General features: G+C 45.5%; 1 protein-coding gene across 2 annotated transcripts in view; it reads right to left on the bottom strand.

The window, feature by feature from the left end:
• Positions 1–21,485, bottom strand: part of LOC138295763 (uncharacterized) — a 460,809-nt gene that overhangs the window by 283,645 nt on the left and 155,679 nt on the right. For both annotated transcript variants that reach the window (XM_069234273.1, XM_069234274.1), the window contains exons 6-7: positions 18,702–18,787; positions 18,291–18,371 (exon numbers count right to left, since the gene is read on the bottom strand). In XM_069234273.1, coding sequence (XP_069090374.1) covers positions 18,291–18,371; positions 18,702–18,787 — 167 coding nt within the window. The remainder of the gene's footprint in view (positions 1–18,290; positions 18,372–18,701; positions 18,788–21,485) is intronic.

Below are 21,485 nucleotides of genomic sequence, written 5' to 3'. Positions count from 1 at the left end.
GGCCCTTTCCCTTGTTAAAAACCCTCGCCTTCGGCTCGGGCATTTAACGTGGGAGCGGGCCTTTAATAGCCGGTAGAGCCCGCTACGGCGGGTTCTAAGGCTATGCTAGAGCTCGGTATACTCGGAGAGAGCAGTCTGGACACCCTCGCCTGTACTCACTTGAGGGTCTGGCAACTTTAAATCCTATCGGACCTGTTCACTAATAAATGAGATGCAAAGGAGATTATCAGACGAGTGGGCTGATGCATGTGCATCACTTGTACCAAGATGAGGTGTTTATATCGATACAGCAGTTTAGAGAACAGAGGAAACTACCCTTCAAGATATTTTTCTTTATTTAAGATTATGGCATACTATTATTTGCCAGGAACCTCGTAACTCGTGCAATTAACGAAGGCTGATTTATACACTTGTCATGACTCTGCCCATGCATTAGTTTTTCTGGAAGGACACTATCAGGATGATAGCTCCGATTACAGAATGTACTGTTGCAGAACCTCCAATGGTGCTCTGTATGGGTATGAGGCGGATTCCCAGAGCCAGTGCAAAGGCTGGCTGAACTACTGGTAGTGCTAGCTAAGTGTCAGGCAAGTCGATAAAAGACTCAGTCCCACTAGTTAAGGGGTAGCTATGCAGTGTGGCATGGTCGATAGACCGTGAATGCAGAAACACACTGCCAAGCAACCAGAGATGACTAACTGTAGGAGGCTGGACTGGCTTGTAGTGAGTACCAAGGGGTACTTGCACCTTGCACCAGGCCCAGTTATCCCTTATTAGTGTATAGGGTGTCTAGCAGCTTAGGCTGATAGATAATGGTAGCTTAGCAGAGCAGCTTAGGCTGAACTAGGAGACGTGTGAAGCTACTACAGTACCACTTAGTGTCATATGCACAATATCATAAGAAAACACAATACACAGTTATACTAAAAATAAAGGTACTTTATTTTTATGACAATATGCCAAAGTATCTTAGAGTGTACCCTCGGTGAGAGGATAGGAAATATACACAAGATATATATAAACAATAGCAAAAATATGCAGTATAGTCTTAGAAAACAGTGCAAACAATGTATAGTTACAATAGGATGCAATGGGGAAACATAGGGATAGGGGCAACACAAACCATATACTCCAGAAGTGGAATGTGAACCACGAATGGACCCCAAACCTATGTGACCTTGTAGAGGGTCGCTGGGACTATTAGAAAATAGTGAGAGTTAGAAAAATAACCCTCCCCAAGACCCTGAAAAGTGAGTGCAAAGTGCACCAAAGTTCCCCTAAGGACAAAATAGTCGTGTTAGAGGGAGAATGCAAGGAAAACACAAATCAGCAATGCAACAACGATGGATTCCTGTCTGAAGGTACCTGTGGAACAAGGGGACCAAGTCCAAAAGTCACAAGCAGCTCGGAGATGGGCAGATGCCCAAGAAATGCCAGCGGTTGGTGCAAAGAAGCTCTTACTAGGCTGAAGAACTGTGAATACTGCAGGAACGACAAGGGCTAGAGACTTCCCCTTTGGAGGATGGATCCCCCACGCCTTGGAGAGTCGTGCAGAAGTGTTTTCCCGCCGGATGGACGCCAACAAGCCTTGCTACACGCAAATCGTGCGTTTGGCGTTTTTGGACGCTGCGGGGGCCCAGGAGGGACCAGGAGGTCGCAAATTGGACCTGCAGAGAGAGGGGACGTCGAGCAAGACAAGGAGCCCTCACTGAAGCAGGTAGCACCCGGAGAAGTGCCAGAAACAGGCACTACGAGGATGCGTGAAACGGTGCTCGCCGAAGTTGCACAAAGGAGTCCCACGTCGCCGGAGACCAACTTAGAAAGTCGTGCAATGCAGGTTAGAGTGCCGTGGACCCAGGCTTGGCTGTGCACGAAGGATTTCCGCCGGAAGTGCACAGGGGCCGGAGAAGCTTGCAAAGTCGCGGTTCCCAGCAATGCAGCCCAGCGAGGTGAGGCAAGGACTTACCTCCACCAAACTTGGGCTGAAGAGTCACTGGACTGTGGGGGTCACTTGGACGGTGTCGCTGGATTCGAGGGACCTCGCTCGTCGTGCTGAGAGGAGACCCAAGGGACCGGAGATGCAGCTTTTTGGTGCCTGCGGTTGCAGGGGGAAGATTCCGTCGACCCACGGGAGATTTCTTCGGAGCTTCTGGTGCAGAGAGGAGGCAGACTACCCCCACAGCATGCACAAGCAGGAAAACAGTCGAGAAGGCGGCAGGATCAGCGTTACAGAGTTGCAGTAGTCGTCTTTGCTACTATGTTGCAGGTTTGCAGGCTTCCAGCGCGGTCAGCGGTCGATTCCTTATCAGAAGGTGAAGAGGGAGATGCAGAGGAACTCGGCTGAGCTCATGCATTCGTTATCTAAAGTTTCCCCAGAGACAGAGACCCTAAATAGCCAGAAAAGAGGGTTTGGCTACCTAGGAGAGAGGAAAGGCTACTAACACCTGAAGGAGCCTATCACAAGGAGTCTCTGACGTCACCTGGTGGCACTGGCCACTCAGAGCAGTCCAGTGTGCCAGCAGCACCTCTGTTTCCAAGATGGCAGAGGTCTGGAGCACACTGGAGGAGCTCTGGACACCTCCCAGGGGAGGTGCAGGTCAGGGGAGTGGTCACTCCCCTTTCCTTTGTCCAGTTTCGCGCCAGAGCAGGGGCTAAGGGGTCCTTGAACCGGTGTAGACTGGCTTATGCCGAATTGGGCACATCTGTGCCCAACAAAGCATTTCCAGAGGCTGGGGGAGGCTACTCCTCCCCTGCCTTCACACCATTTTCCAAAGGGAGAGGGTGTCACACCCTCTCTCAGAGGAAGTTCTTTGTTCTGCCATCCTGGGCCAGGCCTGGCTGGACCCCAGGAGGGCAGATGCCTGTCTGAGGGGTTGGCAGCAGCAGCAGCTGCAGAGAAACCCCAGGAAGGGCAGTCTGGCAGTACCAGGGTCTGTGCTACAGACCACTGGGATCATGGAATTGTACCAACAATGCCAGGATGGCATAGAGGGGGCAATTCCATGATCATAGACATGTTACATGGCCATATTCGGAGTTACCATGGTGAAGCTACATATAGGTAGTGACCTATATGTAGTGCACGCGTGTAATGGTGTCCCCGCACTCACAAAGTTCAGTGAATTGGCTCTGAACAATGTGGGGGCACCTTGGCTAGTGCCAGGGTGCCCACACACTAAGTAACTTTGCACCTAACCTTTACCAGGTAAAGGTTAGACATATAGGTGACTTATAAGTTACTTAAGTGCAGTGTAAAATGGCTGTGAAATAACGTGGACGTTATTTCACTCAGGCTGCAGTGGCAGGCCTGTGTAAGAATTGTCAGAGCTCCCTATGGGTGGCAAAAGAAATGCTGCAGCCCATAGGGATCTCCTGGAACCCCAATACCCTGGGTACCTCAGTACCATATACTAGGGAATTATAAGGGTGTTCCAGTAAGCCAATGTAAATTGGTAAAAATGGTCACTAGCCTGTTAGTGACAATTTGAAAGTAATGAGAGAGCATAACCACTGAGGTTCTGGTTAGCAGAGCCTCAGTGAGACAGTTAGGCACCACACAGGGAACATGTACATGCACACCTATGAGCACTGGGGCCCTGTGTGACAGGGTCCCAGTGACACATACATATAGGCCACAAACCTATGAGCACTGGGGTCCTGACCAGCAGGATCCCAGTGACACATAACAACCATACTGAAACCATAGTGTTTTCACTATGAGCACTGGGGCCTGGCTATCAGGATCCCAGTGAGACAGTGAAAACAGTGACAAACACCCTGACATACACTCACAAACAGGCCAAAAGTGGGGGTAACAAGGCTAGAAAGAGGCTACTTTCTCACACAACCCCCCCCCAAACGAAGGACAATAAGGCTAACCTTGGCCAGTTGAGACTTTATTGTCTAAGTGGTGATAAGTAGAGAGTAGCTCTGCAATAGACTGGTTACTCCCTTTATCATCCACTATATGGTTACTTCCCTGTGGGGATGTAAACCACCCTGTTTGAAGTTTTTTAGCTAGGCAACAATGTGAAGATGTATTTTCAGAGTTTCTATCAGTAAGTTTTAGTTTAGAGCAGTGGGAATTGTCCACTGAACCTATTTGTAGTGATGGAAATGCCAGACAGGGATGCTGTCTCAGTAAAGCCATAGCTGGGCAAAAACTTTGTCCATATGGCTGGAAGAGAGAACAGGGATGCTGTTTCTCTTGGGTTGGAGCAGGGCAGGGATGCTGTCCTATCAGCTCCACACTAGGGCAGGGATGCTGTCCTAAGTGTTGTGAGGCAGTGCAGGGTTTCTGCACTAAAGTTTCTCTGGGAGGGTTGGAGGGATGCTCCATGTTAACTAAAATGGTGCTCTTTTTCTCACCAATGTTAGTTATCCCACAGAGAGGTACTTCCACCTCAGGGAGTACAGTTTTGCCAACTGATGATTCCCTTGGAACAGGTGCCACCCCAGGAGAGGTTTCTCCCACCACAGGAATAGTATCCTGAATGGTAGGGTGGTTAGGGGATACTGTGATACCCTTTTTACCTGTTGATGGAGAGGGATCCTGAGTTTTCAGGCCTTCTCTCCTTTGCTTTTTCATTTCACTTGAAATGAGAGGGAACAATTCCTCAGGGATGCCCAGCATGGCTGCATGGGCATAAAACTCTACATCAGCCCAACCTGAGGCCTCTAGGTCATTACCTAAGAGACAGTCTACAGGTAAGCTAGGTGATACCACCACCTGCTTAGGGCCAGTAACTCCACCCCAACTAAACTGAATTATAGCTAAGGGAAGAAACTTAGTGGAGTTATGGACATCAATAATCTTATACTGTTGTCCGATGATGTGTTGTTCAGGAGGCACTAGGTTTTCAGTCACCAAAGTGAAACTGGCACCTGTGTCCCTGTAGGCCAAGGCCTCAACACCATTTATTGAAACTGTCTGCCTGTACTTATCCATTGTAAGGGGACAAGCAGCCAGTGTGGCAAGACCAATGCCACTAGGTGTGACAGAAACTGTCTTGGGACTGATTACATCAGTTTCCACTATGGACCCATAAGTGAACCCAACTACACCCTTTGCTTGACTGTTGCCAGCAGTCCCACCACTAGTACCACTACTGCTAGGGGCACTAGAGCTTGATGTATTAGTGGTGGTAGGCTCAGGGGGTTTACCTGGACAGGACTTATCCCCTGGCCTATGGCCTCTGTTTTTACACACAAAGCACCAGGGCTTTTTAATGTGTGCAGGTTGGGAAGAAGAGGAAGAATTTGTTTTATCCCCACCCTCTGAAGAGTGTTTAAGATTTGAAGTGGGATCTTTGGTTTTACCCTTATCCCCATGCTTATCTTGAGATTTTTCACCATCTTTCTTCTTATTGCCATCTTTGTCACCCCCTGTATGAACTTTTCTGTTCACCCTTGTTCTGACCCATTTGTCTGCCTTCTTTCCCAATTCTTGGGGAGAGGTCAGATCAGAGTCTACCAGGTACTGGTGCAACAAATCAGACACACAATTATTAAGTATATGCTCTCTCAGGATTGTGTTATACAGGCTTTCATAATCAGTAACTTTACTGCCATGTAACCACCCCTCCAAGGCCTTCACTGAATGGTCAATGAAATCAACCCAGTCTTGTGAAGACTCCTTTTTGGTCTCTCTGAACTTTATCCTGTACTGTTCAGTGGTTAAGCCATAACCATCCAGGAGTGCATTCTTAAGAACTGTAAAATTATTGGCATCACTTTCTTTCACAGTAAGGAGTCTATCCCTACCCTTTCCACTAAATGATAGCCATAGGATAGCAGCCCACTGCCTTTGAGGGACATCCTGTACAGCACAGGCCCTCTCAAGTGCAGCAAACCACTTGTTAATGTCATCCCCCTCCTTATAAGGGGGAACTATCTTATGCAGATTCCTGGAATCATGCTCTTTTGCAGGATGACTATGGGGAATACTGCTGCTGCCACCATGGGTATCTAAACCCATTTTCTGTCTTTCCCTCTCTATTTCTAAAGATTGTCTATCCAAATCCAGCTGTTGCTTCTTGAGCTTCAGTCTGGTTTGCTCCACTCTCAATCTATTGAGCTCCCTTTCCAACAATCTGTCATCAGGGTGGGTGGGAGGGACATTTCTAGATACAGAGGTGTGATGGGAATGAACAGAAGGAGACCTGTCCCTTACAGAGGGCACCCTAACAGCTTGGCTACCAGTATAATGTGAGAGCACATCATCAGTATGATGTGATTCAACCTCTGTACCAACTATGCTAGACTGTCTAGTAATGGGCAGGCTGAGACGTTTCTTTCCTGAACCTTTTCCTGGGGGAGTCCCTGGATCAGATTGAGAACCATTAGCTACTTTTTCTACAGATTGGGCACTTATGGCCTTATCCTGTACTCTAAGCATATTAATTAACAGTTCTAAAGAAGGATTCTTCCCTACACTCAAACCTCTCTCTATGCAGAGACTCCTTGCTCCTTTCCAGCTAAGGTGATCATATGCAAGTTTGGACAGTTCAACTTTTTGGCCTGTGCCAGACATTTTTTAGAGAGAGTTAAAGTGATAGACAAAGAGAAAAAAGTTTTCAGAACTTTTTGGAAAGACAGAAAAAAACTTTTTAAACTTTTAAAGAACTTTTTGAAAGTTTAGAAGTACTTTTCAGCACTTAGAAAAGAGTGAAAAGAGGAAATGCAAAACTTTTTGGCTATGTGTATATACACTGACCTTGTTTTGTATATTTTTCTCTTATGAAAAGTACAATGACAAGAGTGGTAAGTAGTCTCAAGCACTTATCCCACCGCTGCCACCAATGTAGGAGGCTGGACTGGCTTGTAGTGAGTACCAAGGGGTACTTGCACCTTGCACCAGGCCCAGTTATCCCTTATTAGTGTATAGGGTGTCTAGCAGCTTAGGCTGATAGATAATGGTAGCTTAGCAGAGCAGCTTAGGCTGAACTAGGAGACGTGTGAAGCTACTACAGTACCACTTAGTGTCATATGCACAATATCATAAGAAAACACAATACACAGTTATACTAAAAATAAAGGTACTTTATTTTTATGACAATATGCCAAAGTATCTTAGAGTGTACCCTCAGTGAGAGGATAGGAAATATACACAAGATATATATAAACAATAGCAAAAATATGCAGTATAGTCTTAGAAAACAGTGCAAACAATGTATAGTTACAATAGGATGCAATGGGGAAACATAGGGATAGGGGCAACACAAACCATATACTCCAGAAGTGGAATGTGAACCACGAATGGACCCCAAACCTATGTGACCTTGTAGAGGGTCGCTGGGACTATTAGAAAATAGTGAGAGTTAGAAAAATAACCCTCCCCAAGACCCTGAAAAGTGAGTGCAAAGTGCACCAAAGTTCCCCTAAGGACAAAATAGTCGTGTTAGAGGGAGAATGCAAGGAAAACACAAATCAGCAATGCAACAACGATGGATTCCTGTCTGAAGGTACCTGTGGAACAAGGGGACCAAGTCCAAAAGTCACAAGCAGCTCGGAGATGGGCAGATGCCCAAGAAATGCCAGCGGTTGGTGCAAAGAAGCTCTTACTAGGCTGAAGAACTGTGAATACTGCAGGAACGACAAGGGCTAGAGACTTCCCCTTTGGAGGATGGATCCCCCACGCCTTGGAGAGTCGTGCAGAAGTGTTTTCCCGCCGGATGGACGCCAACAAGCCTTGCTACACGCAAATCGTGCGTTTGGCGTTTTTGGACGCTGCGGGGGCCCAGGAGGGACCAGGAGGTCGCAAATTGGACCTGCAGAGAGAGGGGACGTCGAGCAAGACAAGGAGCCCTCACTGAAGCAGGTAGCACCCGGAGAAGTGCCAGAAACAGGCACTACGAGGATGCGTGAAACGGTGCTCGCCGAAGTTGCACAAAGGAGTCCCACGTCGCCGGAGACCAACTTAGAAAGTCGTGCAATGCAGGTTAGAGTGCCGTGGACCCAGGCTTGGCTGTGCACGAAGGATTTCCGCCGGAAGTGCACAGGGGCCGGAGAAGCTTGCAAAGTCGCGGTTCCCAGCAATGCAGCCCAGCGAGGTGAGGCAAGGACTTACCTCCACCAAACTTGGGCTGAAGAGTCACTGGACTGTGGGGGTCACTTGGACGGTGTCGCTGGATTCGAGGGACCTCGCTCGTCGTGCTGAGAGGAGACCCAAGGGACCGGAGATGCAGCTTTTTGGTGCCTGCGGTTGCAGGGGGAAGATTCCGTCGACCCACGGGAGATTTCTTCGGAGCTTCTGGTGCAGAGAGGAGGCAGACTACCCCCACAGCATGCACAAGCAGGAAAACAGTCGAGAAGGCGGCAGGATCAGCGTTACAGAGTTGCAGTAGTCGTCTTTGCTACTATGTTGCAGGTTTGCAGGCTTCCAGCGCGGTCAGCGGTCGATTCCTTATCAGAAGGTGAAGAGGGAGATGCAGAGGAACTCGGCTGAGCTCATGCATTCGTTATCTAAAGTTTCCCCAGAGACAGAGACCCTAAATAGCCAGAAAAGAGGGTTTGGCTACCTAGGAGAGAGGAAAGGCTACTAACACCTGAAGGAGCCTATCACAAGGAGTCTCTGACGTCACCTGGTGGCACTGGCCACTCAGAGCAGTCCAGTGTGCCAGCAGCACCTCTGTTTCCAAGATGGCAGAGGTCTGGAGCACACTGGAGGAGCTCTGGACACCTCCCAGGGGAGGTGCAGGTCAGGGGAGTGGTCACTCCCCTTTCCTTTGTCCAGTTTCGCGCCAGAGCAGGGGCTAAGGGGTCCTTGAACCGGTGTAGACTGGCTTATGCCGAATTGGGCACATCTGTGCCCAACAAAGCATTTCCAGAGGCTGGGGGAGGCTACTCCTCCCCTGCCTTCACACCATTTTCCAAAGGGAGAGGGTGTCACACCCTCTCTCAGAGGAAGTTCTTTGTTCTGCCATCCTGGGCCAGGCCTGGCTGGACCCCAGGAGGGCAGATGCCTGTCTGAGGGGTTGGCAGCAGCAGCAGCTGCAGAGAAACCCCAGGAAGGGCAGTCTGGCAGTACCAGGGTCTGTGCTACAGACCACTGGGATCATGGAATTGTACCAACAATGCCAGGATGGCATAGAGGGGGCAATTCCATGATCATAGACATGTTACATGGCCATATTCGGAGTTACCATGGTGAAGCTACATATAGGTAGTGACCTATATGTAGTGCACGCGTGTAATGGTGTCCCCGCACTCACAAAGTTCAGTGAATTGGCTCTGAACAATGTGGGGGCACCTTGGCTAGTGCCAGGGTGCCCACACACTAAGTAACTTTGCACCTAACCTTTACCAGGTAAAGGTTAGACATATAGGTGACTTATAAGTTACTTAAGTGCAGTGTAAAATGGCTGTGAAATAACGTGGACGTTATTTCACTCAGGCTGCAGTGGCAGGCCTGTGTAAGAATTGTCAGAGCTCCCTATGGGTGGCAAAAGAAATGCTGCAGCCCATAGGGATCTCCTGGAACCCCAATACCCTGGGTACCTCAGTACCATATACTAGGGAATTATAAGGGTGTTCCAGTAAGCCAATGTAAATTGGTAAAAATGGTCACTAGCCTGTTAGTGACAATTTGAAAGTAATGAGAGAGCATAACCACTGAGGTTCTGGTTAGCAGAGCCTCAGTGAGACAGTTAGGCACCACACAGGGAACATGTACATGCACACCTATGAGCACTGGGGCCCTGTGTGACAGGGTCCCAGTGACACATACATATAGGCCACAAACCTATGAGCACTGGGGTCCTGACCAGCAGGATCCCAGTGACACATAACAACCATACTGAAACCATAGTGTTTTCACTATGAGCACTGGGGCCTGGCTATCAGGATCCCAGTGAGACAGTGAAAACAGTGACAAACACCCTGACATACACTCACAAACAGGCCAAAAGTGGGGGTAACAAGGCTAGAAAGAGGCTACTTTCTCACACTAACGCAGGCCTGAAGAGCTGGAAAGATATGATATCATGTTGAGGATTACACACAACGTGGGGCTGTTTAGAGCGGAAGGTGCTCAGCTGGAAAGGGATACAGTGTTGCTCGGATAACATCTCTGGTGTGTGTGTGGGGATTTGTACTTTACTATTCTCTATTCGTGCATCACTACCTAACCACTGACTATGCATAGATAATTGTAACCAATACGATTGTTATGTATACTATGACTGTATGCTGTCATATGTGCTGTATAGTTTATTAATTTTGAGAATGATATTAATAAAATAAAGAAAAAGCAAAAACAATTCTTAAATTCACTGTAAATCCTCGGATTATGTGAGATAGCCTTTTCAGCTTTCTGCCTAAGAACTTCGACAGATGTTTTATGCCTGCTAACATCAATTATATGGACATTAAAGATTCCCGCCTCCTGGATCCTCTGGCTGGCTATTTAAGGACTGTTACTAACACTAGGTTCACTTCTGATCTCACCAAACAACTTTTATTTGCTTCCACATAACCTTTTCTTGACAGCAGAACAATCTGCTCCTCAAATATAATACACAGCTCAGTAGAAGGTTTCATCATTACCTGGTGCTTTTCCGATCATTATACCTCTGAGAGGTACTCTAATTTTCATACCTAGTAGTTTCAGCAGGTAAATAATAAGCTTTCTCCCCTCAACTCCCTGAAGTCTTTTAAGCGGTATAGTACACATAAGTCCTTAGTCATAATTCATAGGATCCTCTGTAGTTCTGCCCCTTGCTTTCTTATTGCTAAGTTATACCATTATACCCCTACTGACTGAGGTGAGCCAGTCAAAACATACTGGTTGTGCTTCGGGATACCCTTGTCACTAACAGTAGCAGAGCCTTCAGCTATAAAAATTAATTCTGTGCCTCCTGTCTCCAGCTTCCGTGCATCTCCTAGCATTCCATAAAAAGCGAAAACTTGTGTTTTTAATAAGTAAAGGTCCAGGATCCGTCTTGCAGGTTTTGTCAGCTTCTTGGAGCTTAAATGTGCAAGCTTTATTTCTTAAGCTTGGGCATTTAGGAAGTAAAATATAACATAACGTATAAAATTACTATATGTCTCTAACAATTTTAGCATGTTTGGGATCACAAGAAAATACTAAAATCAACATGGCTTTCATTGTCTTAGCAGTGATGTGAGTAGTTTCCCTACTGTGTTTAACTACTGAGATTGCATTTTCTTCAACCAAAATAACAGAGTAGTCATAATTTTAGGCAAAAACATTAACTACATTGTATTTTTTCCTTTATCAGTTTCCATATTGTCTCATTGGTTGACTGAAGACACTTGACAATATCCGCCCAGGCCACACTGACACCATACTATCTAACAAACCCCCTGTTGAAAAGAAAAAAAGGTGGCAGTAAGAGGAGGAAAGAGATAACGGGGGACCAACGACGGCAATTCTAAATGTGATACTTGGGAGTCGCAACTGCCCTAAACCTCGCCAATCCATTTTGTGTTAGATTTGAGACAATTCTGAGTGCAACTTAAGCCTCTGGTAGATCACCTAGATATAATAAAAAAATAGCCTTGCCAATATGAAACAGTAGAAGGATACTAGCACTCCTGTTGCAGCAATATCAGCACCACCTGCTGCCCCTCATGCCACTGGTGATGTGAACAATGACTGTGACAATGTATTTACAATTGTATCTACTGACCCTCAGGCAATGGCTAGTGCGAATTCTACTGCACTGTGCTCCCTTTCACACTATGGGTGTCCCTATCATTCCGCCACTTACCAAGTGTGACCAGTTATGTCCAAAGAACTCTGCCTGTGGCCCTAACACTCAAACCGGGTCCCACAGTATTACTCCTCCAACTCCCCCTAGAATGCAATTTTGCAAAAAGCTGGCTAGAGGTAACATGGGCAGGAAACGATTTCCTCGACCTGCCCCCCAGAGGCAACACCTTACATCATAATTTTGGTTAATGTATCTATTCTACCAATAGCAGCTATTGAATCTTGGGATTCCCTGAGAAATAGGTATTTGAATTGGGTGGGAAATAAAACAGGCTTATTGGGGGCCCTTTTTCAGGAGATTAAAATGGTGAGAAGAGTTAAATGAGTCGGCAGGAGGCCTAAAACCTTGCCTGGTGACTGCACAGATTTGTCCTTTAAATCCTTCAAGTTAGTCGATATTATTCTGTGTAGAATTAGCTCATTACCTGTGTCTAAAGATCAAATAGCTGTCTTATCGCTTGGTTACTTTTATCAACCATCGACAACTATTAAGTGTCCAAGTTTGATCGCTAGAACATTATCTGTCCAGACTCTTGAATTCCGTCCTGCTATTCCAACTCAAAATCGTTTTGCCACATTAGCGACATTAGACAATATAGACTGAGTTACGATTAACCCATCTTTAAACCACTTACCTGGCAATGAGAATGGGGAGTCTTTGTCTAATTTAAATCTTTGTAACCGCACGCTAAAATCCCTCTCCCACTTATGGTGAGGTAATTTGGCTTGTGCTTCTATTAAAGATTCAATGCAAGGGTATTCCAACTGAAACAAACAACAAGGTTGTAATTTGGAATGTGGCAGGTGTTTGTGCCAAGGCCGACATCCCAGAATTGTTGGAATTTGTAAAGTATTTTCAGATTTTATGTTTCCGGGAGACATGGTCTGTCGAGCCTGATCATATCAATGGCTATCGAACATTTCACGAACCAGCGGTGCCCTCCAAAGCTGGTAGGGCTAAGGGTGGTATATGTACTTACATATCCAATGACTTATCCTTCTCAAACATAACATCTGTGGTGACAACTTTGTATTTTCAAATTATTCTTATTAACATATTGCCACACGATTGCCACAGGGTCATCTTCCGCTGGTCAACTTTTACAACAATGCACCATTGAGCGATTGTTTATGGCCAGTTGGATTCAGACCTTGAGACTATCTGCAAGAGTGATAATAAGGTAATCACCATACTCTGGGGCGGCGATTTTAATATACATTTGTGTCTCTTGTCATCTAAAAAGATCTGTGGCCTGACAGACGTCAATGACGAGGATCAATCTCACTTTATGCACATTGGCTATAGGGATAAATTGATTAAGTACTTGTTTAAATATAATTTTGCTTTCACTAATTAATTGTGCAACGCCGCTCCCCCCCAACCCCCCCCCCCCCCCCCGCAGTTCCATTGAAATGTACATTTAACAAAGGGGTGACAATATAGTAATTGATTATATTATATAATCCCGTAGTCATTCTACACTCCTCTGCTTTTACCACACTTACCATCTCATTGAGTGATCATTTTCCACAGAGCATAAATCTTAATTTTAGTGGTTTGATGAGCTGTGTGGGGGAGGAGAGGGGCCATAAGGTTGAGCAATAATAAATGTGTAGCAGATAATATTCATAGCAACCCACAATGGCCTTTCACTACGTGGCTACCAGTTTAACCTGGATATTCTCCTAGAAAAGCTAGTTATTAAACAGAGAGAGGCTTTTGAGACCTGTCTGGATGAAATGTCTGACCCTGGTGACATTGTAAATGCCTTCCTAACTTTTACTGAGGGGTTCAGGGAATGCTTAATTGACAAGACACCAACCTAGTCGTAGCAGAAAATGTTGATTTGATTCCAAATGTTCTAGGGCCCACAAGCGATTTATGGCTGCTCTCCATAAATCAACAAGGTGTACAGAGGAAGTGCAAATGTGCAAACTTGAATATAAACTAGCTCTAAATAGTAGGAAAAAAACATTTAAGGGATGAAGTCTAGGAGTCTCTTATCAAAGCCAGTGTAAACAAAGATAGCACAGCCTTTTGGCATATTATAGACAGTCCATTTTTAAGAGATGATAGGGGCCCAGGATTAGAGGTTGTTATTATGGAAACCAACTGGGTGGCTCACTTCACCAAGATATATTCAAATCCCATCACGGAGTCGGTAGTGTCACGTTCTGCCGATTATGGCGCCAATCTTGAGGATGCCCCGTGCAGACTTGACAGCCTTTCATTCTCACTAGATGAGGTTATTACAGTCCTTGTGGCCAGTAAAGGTGGGAAAGCACCAGGCCCGGACAGAATCCCCATTGATCTTTTTAAAGGCCAATATCTCTCTTTGAGGTCCCTTATTGACCATGGTGCTGGCTTTTTGCTCACTGGGGCCCTCATTACAAGTGTGGCAGTCTTAAGACTGACACACTTGCAGTGGTGGTCTTATCACCGCGGGGCCAGCAGTAAAGACTGCTGTATTAAGACTTCGGTGGTTTGGCCGAAGCCAAACTGCCACAACGCCACCAGTACCGCCAGGGCGGTCGGACCACCAGGCCGGAGGTGAGCACTTCCGGCCCGGCAGCAGCCGTAAGACCACTGGCAGTATTATGAGTTGGCACACCACAAGGCTTTTCATGGCGATCGCACTGCCATGAAAACCCTGATGGTAACACACCCAGCGTCAGGAATCCCCATTCCTGTTGCCAGCGCATGCCCCCTCACACGTCCACACACCTAAAAACACCCCCATTTGTTCACACACCTGTAGACACGCACGCCAACTCACCTACACACTCGCTGACAAACACTCCCACTCGCTCGCACCCAAACACGCACATGAACACCCCCATTTGCACACAAACATATACTCAGACACCCCCATTCGCTCACAAACACGCATTCATACAGATACCCCCACCCCTCTGCATACAAGCACACACACGCACAGACACCCCCACCCATCCACACACTTGCAGCACCCCCCACACTTGCAGACACGCACCACCAACTGCACGCATACATCCAGACAACCCCACTCGCTTGCATACAGACACACACCCCCACTTATCAACACACTATCTGACATACACCCCCACTCGCTAGCACGCACCCATACAAACACCCCTACTCACATGCATCCCAATTCACACACCTACTCACTTGCACCCCGATACCCCCTCCCCTCCGCTTCCATTCAGACACACACCCTCCACGCACACATACATACATACACGCACTCACGTAACCCCAACTGCTACACAGACACATACACGCACACACATGCATGTATCACCACACCCTCCTCCCCACCCCTTTTGGACTGTCCACTTACCTGTCTCGGTGAGGTGGTCATCCAGGAGGAGATGGGTCTCAGCGTTTCCACCACCAGCACTGCACCGCTGTTCAGGAAACTGCTGCGCCGTATTACGTATCGTAATACGGCGGGGTGAGTCCTGTTGGCATGGCAGTGCTAGCGGTGGAAAATGCCTCTCTTCCACCATCAGCCAGGCCGGCGGTGTCGGATTTCCACTCGTAAATGGGCAGCAATCCGACTTAACTGGAAATATGGCGGTCTTCAGGCCGCCAACACGGGCGGTCTTCTGGCACCCATGACTTCGGCCTTCATGTAAAAAGACCGCCGAAGTCATAATGAGGGCCTTGTGGTCTGAGTCAGTAATTGTTCCCATCTTTAAGAAGAGTGGCCGGTCTAATTCAGCTTGTTATCGACCAATCTCATTGGTTGACTCTGATGAAAGTCAATGGCTGTATTATACAGAATACATTAGAAGACTGGGCTTTTAATAAAGAGATTCTTTCAGATCTCCAATATGGTTTCCATAGTGTCTAGGCATGATCAAACAAGGATTAAATCTTAACCTTTTAGAAGGAAAGTATACCCTGGTTAAGAAGGGTCATATATTTTTAGCTTTCGTTGACTTATCCAGCGCATTTGACTGTGTTATACATGACAAGTTGTGGCTTATCATGACAGAGCTTGGTGTTGACCGTCCTGTAATACAATTCTTAAGGCAGCGATACTCTGAGTGTTAGGGCCAGGGTACAGTATGGACTAAAGGGAGAATGTACTCACTCATTCGGCATAGAGAGGGAAGTTAGAGAGGGTTGTGGTCTTGTCCCCTTTCTGTTTACCCTATGTATCAGCAACTGGGGCAATGTTTTGGTTGAACATTGTAAGGACCTCCTGCAAATCGGCCACCGACCGATTCCCAGCCCTTCTCTATGCTGACGATGCGGTGCTCATGGCCCATACTCCCCCGGGTCTAAAATGACTATTTACAGACTTTGTTGATTATATGAAGGATTTAGGTATTTTAGTTAACTTGGATCAAACATTTGTGATGAAATGTGGAAGGAGATTGTTGAATTGTAGCAATCTCACAATAGGTGGGACTAAGATCAATTTTACCTCCTCATTTTCCTATATGGGTGTCCTTTTTGAGAAGTGTGGTTCTTGGAAACAGGCCATTAATTCCAGGAAACAATTGTTTATGAAAGACACTACAGTGTTGACTAACTATGCAATTAAACTAAGAAGCCCTTGTGTGAAATGGTAACTATCTAAAAAGCAAAGAGTTTGTCGACAGCTTTGTATAGAGAGGCAGTCTGAGGACATAGTAACATCCAACCTCTCCAAGTGGTGGAGAATACCTTCTTTAGAAATCTCCTTTCCATCCCCAGGAACAGCTCCTCGTTTGTTTGTCATTGGGAACTTGGGGCTCCATTTATATCAGACACAGCTAGAATTCAGCCTTTGCTTTTTAAACATAAGATCTGGACCTGCAATGATACTTTACTAAATAATAAGGTTACTAGGGATTGTAATAATGTGTTCTTATTTGCACAAATTCGATGAATAAACTCCATTAAGCAACCTTGTAATGATTAGGGGCATGCTGAATATTTCAACCATGTTGACACTTTAGAGTGTATCAGCAGGAAAGAGTTAAAAGAAAGACCTGTACATGCTTGTTAGAAGACCTTAGATTGACCACTGAGCTTACTAAACCTAGTGTTGTTAAGAATCAGATGATGCTAGTCACCTATGATATTCAACAACACCTCTCATTTGTACATATTATTCACCATGGCTTTTTTTTAACATGTTTCAGGTTGGATACATTTCATCGTCTGATGACCTTCCCTACCATAAATGACTGGTCTGAAGTTTTAACCAAATGCCTCTTTGATAACCCTTCAAACCAAAGTACTCTGCATGTCCTGTTATTTGCACTTTTTATAGGGACATGAGGAAATGCATAATATTGCCTATTTTACGAGAATATAGTTTTGCACAATGTCGTCCTAACTACTTGTTTTTGCAATCTTTACCCACTTTATCAATTTGTTGCACTGTCGTTACATTTGGATTGTAATTCGCACTAGAAAACCCTTGAATGCTCTGAACGACTCCGTTGCACTAGGATGAGTTTACATATATTGCACTATTTGGACTGGTTGATCACATTGTATTTGTCTCATGATTTTTATTGGCCTTTCATCTGTTTAAATATTTTATGTATGGGTTTTTATTTTATAATGATGTAAAGCATTTTGTATGCCTTCGTGATTGTAACATGAAAATCGAATAAAGTTGTTTGTGACTGGTTGATTGACTGAGGAATATTATTCTTTATTAATTCCGCAATATCCTTTTTTGGTATCTTCGTGAAAACTGCATCCTTTGTCATTCCTCCCCATATCAAAGCTTTTCTGACAGCCAATCAGTTCTCATATTTTTTTTATTCTCTATGGCGTTCCAAAACGTCTTTCATAGCCCCTCTTCCCTATTCACCGGGTCTTTGACAAGGCTTCTATTCACCCTCCAACTTACAAATTTTGGCCTTTTAGGTTTCATGAGTATTTCTAAGATTGTGGTGGTATAACATGTACTCCACCAGCCAATGTCTTCCTCGAGCATGCATAGCACTGTTTGGAAAGGTGGAACGTTGACAGCTCTCTTGGAGACAAAGGAGAAGCAGTGGACTCTAAATCGTTGTATAGATCTGCAGCTGCCAACATTGCAAGGCCCTGAATTTACATTCTCCAAATCCCTTTTTCGTCTGCATCTCCAAACCAAAATAAATAGTTTGTCAGCCCCATGTAGAATCTGGCCGACTGCTGTCCACTTTCACGTTTTCTTTTGTCCAGTTTGGCAGTTAACTTCTCTGATCATGGGCGTGGCAGCAAATGTTAAGCAAGCTCAGCACAAGCTGTGAAAGACTTAGAAGGTTTTGAGCCGTGGGGGTTTTCCTCCTTAGTCTTCCAGGAAGCTATGCTTTTTTAATTAGGATAGAATGTCCTCATTGCCTTGCTCTATTGGCCGAGATATTTCTATCCTTCAGATGTTGATCAAATGAGTACCGCTGACAGATAACACTAAGGCCCATTACTTGGTGCGCCTGGATGCAAATCAGTTTTTGTTGTGTGCTTTATAGTTTTATGGCGAAGCCAAACCTCTGATAATCAGACAACTTTGCCTTACATCGGGAAGCCCTTTTGCTAAGCAGTATTAGTTAACTCAGTTAAATTTAGTGATGCGTTTACCTTAATATTATGTGACACTTGAGAATCATTCTTATTCGCTCCTGAAGTTGTTGTTTTATACCATTCAGTCTCAGTTACAACCTACAAAGTGAATTTAACAGATATTAATGAAGTTTGCATTACACAGAACCCAAATGTATAAGCATTGAAGTTAGTATTTACAAACATTTATTCATGCTTATTTGTTTTGTAAAATGCAAGCTTGAGACATTTCATAAAGCTTCCCATTATTCTTAAAATACCTGCGGTAACAGCCCTACAATTAAAGAAAATACCACAAATAAGTATTGAAAATGGCCGTTGTGTGTATACGTATGCATTTTAAAACATTAGGGTTTTCTAAGAGATATTGGGAAACCATACACTAAACCAGTGCAGTTCAAAGAGTTTGGGAAAATGTTTTGTAAGAACCTTGGCATCCAGTTCAGTCGGAGGTTTAAAGGTGCAATCCTTAGCATGAAGTCCAAGATCAGATAGCTTGAGAATACTTGTGCAACCTGTATCGTATAAAAACAAAATAAAGTAAGAAAGTAATATATATTCGATTGATGCTGGAAAGAACAATAAAAGTATCAACAATAAAGCAGGCAATACAATTTGTTTCTGTTTCTATGTTGTCACGGGCAGCCTCCAGAAGCATTAAAAGGGGGGCCGCTGCTACACAGTGTAAAATCTAAATCAGGGAAAAACCTGGGGACAGATTTATTAAATGTGCACTTTCTTGTGCCCCCATAAAGCCACCATGTGTGCGTCGTATTTAATATATGGCGCTCCATGGCGGCAGTTAGGGAACTACGTCAGAATTTTTACGCTAGTTCAGCACTTTGCAGGATTAGCGTAAAAAAATCTGACGCTAATCCTGCAAAGTACCCAGAGGCCCACTAAAATCAACGGAGTCTTCTTTTAATGCCCGTTGTGAGCAGACGTTAAAAGTGCTGAAAAAGTCGATGCATCATTTGTTTGGACCTCCCTAACGAGGGAGCAACCCCCCATGCATACATTATGCCTTGCACAGGTATAATGTAGCGCAAAGGGTTACAAGGTGGAGCAATGCATGCGTTAGGCCATATTAGTGCAATTTAAAAAAACTGACGCTAATGTGGCGCTAGGAGGTGCTAGGGGCTCTTAAATCTGCCCCCAGATGTCGTTAAATTCATGTAACAGCTTCAAGTACTATGAAACACAACATTCTGACTACCCTTAGAAGATAGCAACACATTATATCCACTGACACACCCTGAAGTCTAGTAATGCAAAACTAATCTCCCAAGCCGCATTCAACCGAAACAAGCATGGGTGTAGAACCATCAAAGTAAAGAGATCAGAAGCCTAGAATGCATTGCCATCTACTGTTCTGGAACTGTGGAAGAAAAACTTGCAATTACATGCCATTAGCTGAGCAAAAGTCCAAAGAGAAAGGCTGTATGCAGAAAAGGATAGGATGTGGCTGGAACAGACAGTAAGGACACATAGCTTTGCTCGTTTGTTAAGTGCCATTATGCATGGATGGAGTATAGAGATAGAATAATGGTGCTGTGAGAATTGGAGACGCAAGTGGGGTTGTGGTTTAATAGAACAGTCCTTTTCGGTAACAAGGTCCAAGACCTGTAACAAGGGGTCAGGTCGATTTTACTGAAATTGTCAGTAGCGATGACACACCTACAACATGCATTTTGTCTTACAACTATATACAGGAAAATATGATGTAGCCATGCTGCTGATGATGTTTGTTAATCAATGCATTTTCGTATAGCTCATGATCAGTACATAGTCAGCACCTTTTGGACTAATGTCTATTCCTTATTTTGCTGCAGTATGCCGCCTAGTGGCTGGGTTAAATCACGTGGAGTCCATCAGGAGATTATAATATTGTATTTATTTATGCAATTGGGGAGCTTCTAGGGCATGCTGATTGCATGTGGGCTCCCTAAGATCATTGTGGCTTTTATTGAATGATTCATTTGAATACCTCAGTCTCCTGAAATTTACTTCAATATTCATTTTGCTTCACCAGATTTGGAGGTACGGATGAGGTAGGCTTAGAGGAACTGAAGGTCGGAGGAGAAGTCCTAGGTGGCAACTTCATTTAGACATTTTGGGGTGCCTCCCTACTGGATGAATGTTCTCCATGGGCAGCTTGATTAGAAGGTCGGCGTCAGTAAAGGCTAGCATTCCCATCTTGTAGAATGTCTGCTTCTACAGTGTAACTTCAGTAGAAGTTAGCTTCTCAACCCACATGCATATGTGGTAAGGTTGCCCACCCCTTTTGTTTAAGACTATGGCGGTGCGGTCACCGCCATTTGGCCGCTCCGCGGTCAAAAGACCGCAGAGGCCATTCTGGCTTTCCCGCTGGGCCGGCGGGCGCCCGCCAAAGGAGCGCCCGCCGGCCCAGCGGGAAAGGCCCTGCAACATAGAAGCCGGCTCTGAATGGAGCCGGCGGTGTTGCAGGGGTGCGACGGGTGCAGTTGCACCCGTCGCGATTTTCAATGTCTGCTAAGCAGACAGTGAAAATCATGCTGGGGCCCTGTTGGGGGGCCCCACGACACCCGTTCCCGCCATCCTGTTCCTGGCGGTAAAAACCGCCAGAAACAGGGTGGCGGGAAGGGGGTCGGAATCTCCATGGCGGCGCTGCTTGCAGCGCCGCCATGGAGATTCAGCCCAGACAGGGGAAATCCGGCGGGAAACCGCCGGATCCCCTTTTCTAACCGCGGCTTTACCGCTGCGGTCAGAATGGGCAGGGAAGCACCGCCAGCCTGTTGGCGGTGCTTCCGTGGTCATCCACCCTGGCGGTCGATGACCGCCAGAGTTGGAATGACCCCCTATGTTATGAAATCCAAAGGGATCCCATACCTGGAAAGGGTAACATGACCTCCACCCATTAAATATGAAAATCAGAAATCTGCAGATCATTTGTTCATAAAAGATAGAGGAAATGCATCATATGAATACCACAGTCTACTTACATTTACTCAAAAGTGGATGTTGATTTTTTTTTTCTTGACAGAACCCAAGAAGCCCACATGTGCCTCCTGAAAGATGCACTCCACAGTAAAAGCAAGTCACCTGCATAGAAGAAGGGACTGGCCTCCACTAACTATGAAGCTTTATATGTCACATAATTGGAAGATAGTTGCACTTTATACTAATAACTCCATCCTCAGGCACTACCAGAACCTTTTGTCACCCAAATAGTTG

Source organism: Pleurodeles waltl, chromosome 5, assembly GCF_031143425.1.
Source record: "Pleurodeles waltl isolate 20211129_DDA chromosome 5, aPleWal1.hap1.20221129, whole genome shotgun sequence".
Taxonomy (NCBI): domain Eukaryota; kingdom Metazoa; phylum Chordata; class Amphibia; order Caudata; family Salamandridae; genus Pleurodeles; species Pleurodeles waltl.
This window is presented reverse-complemented; position numbering and strand designations above follow the sequence as displayed.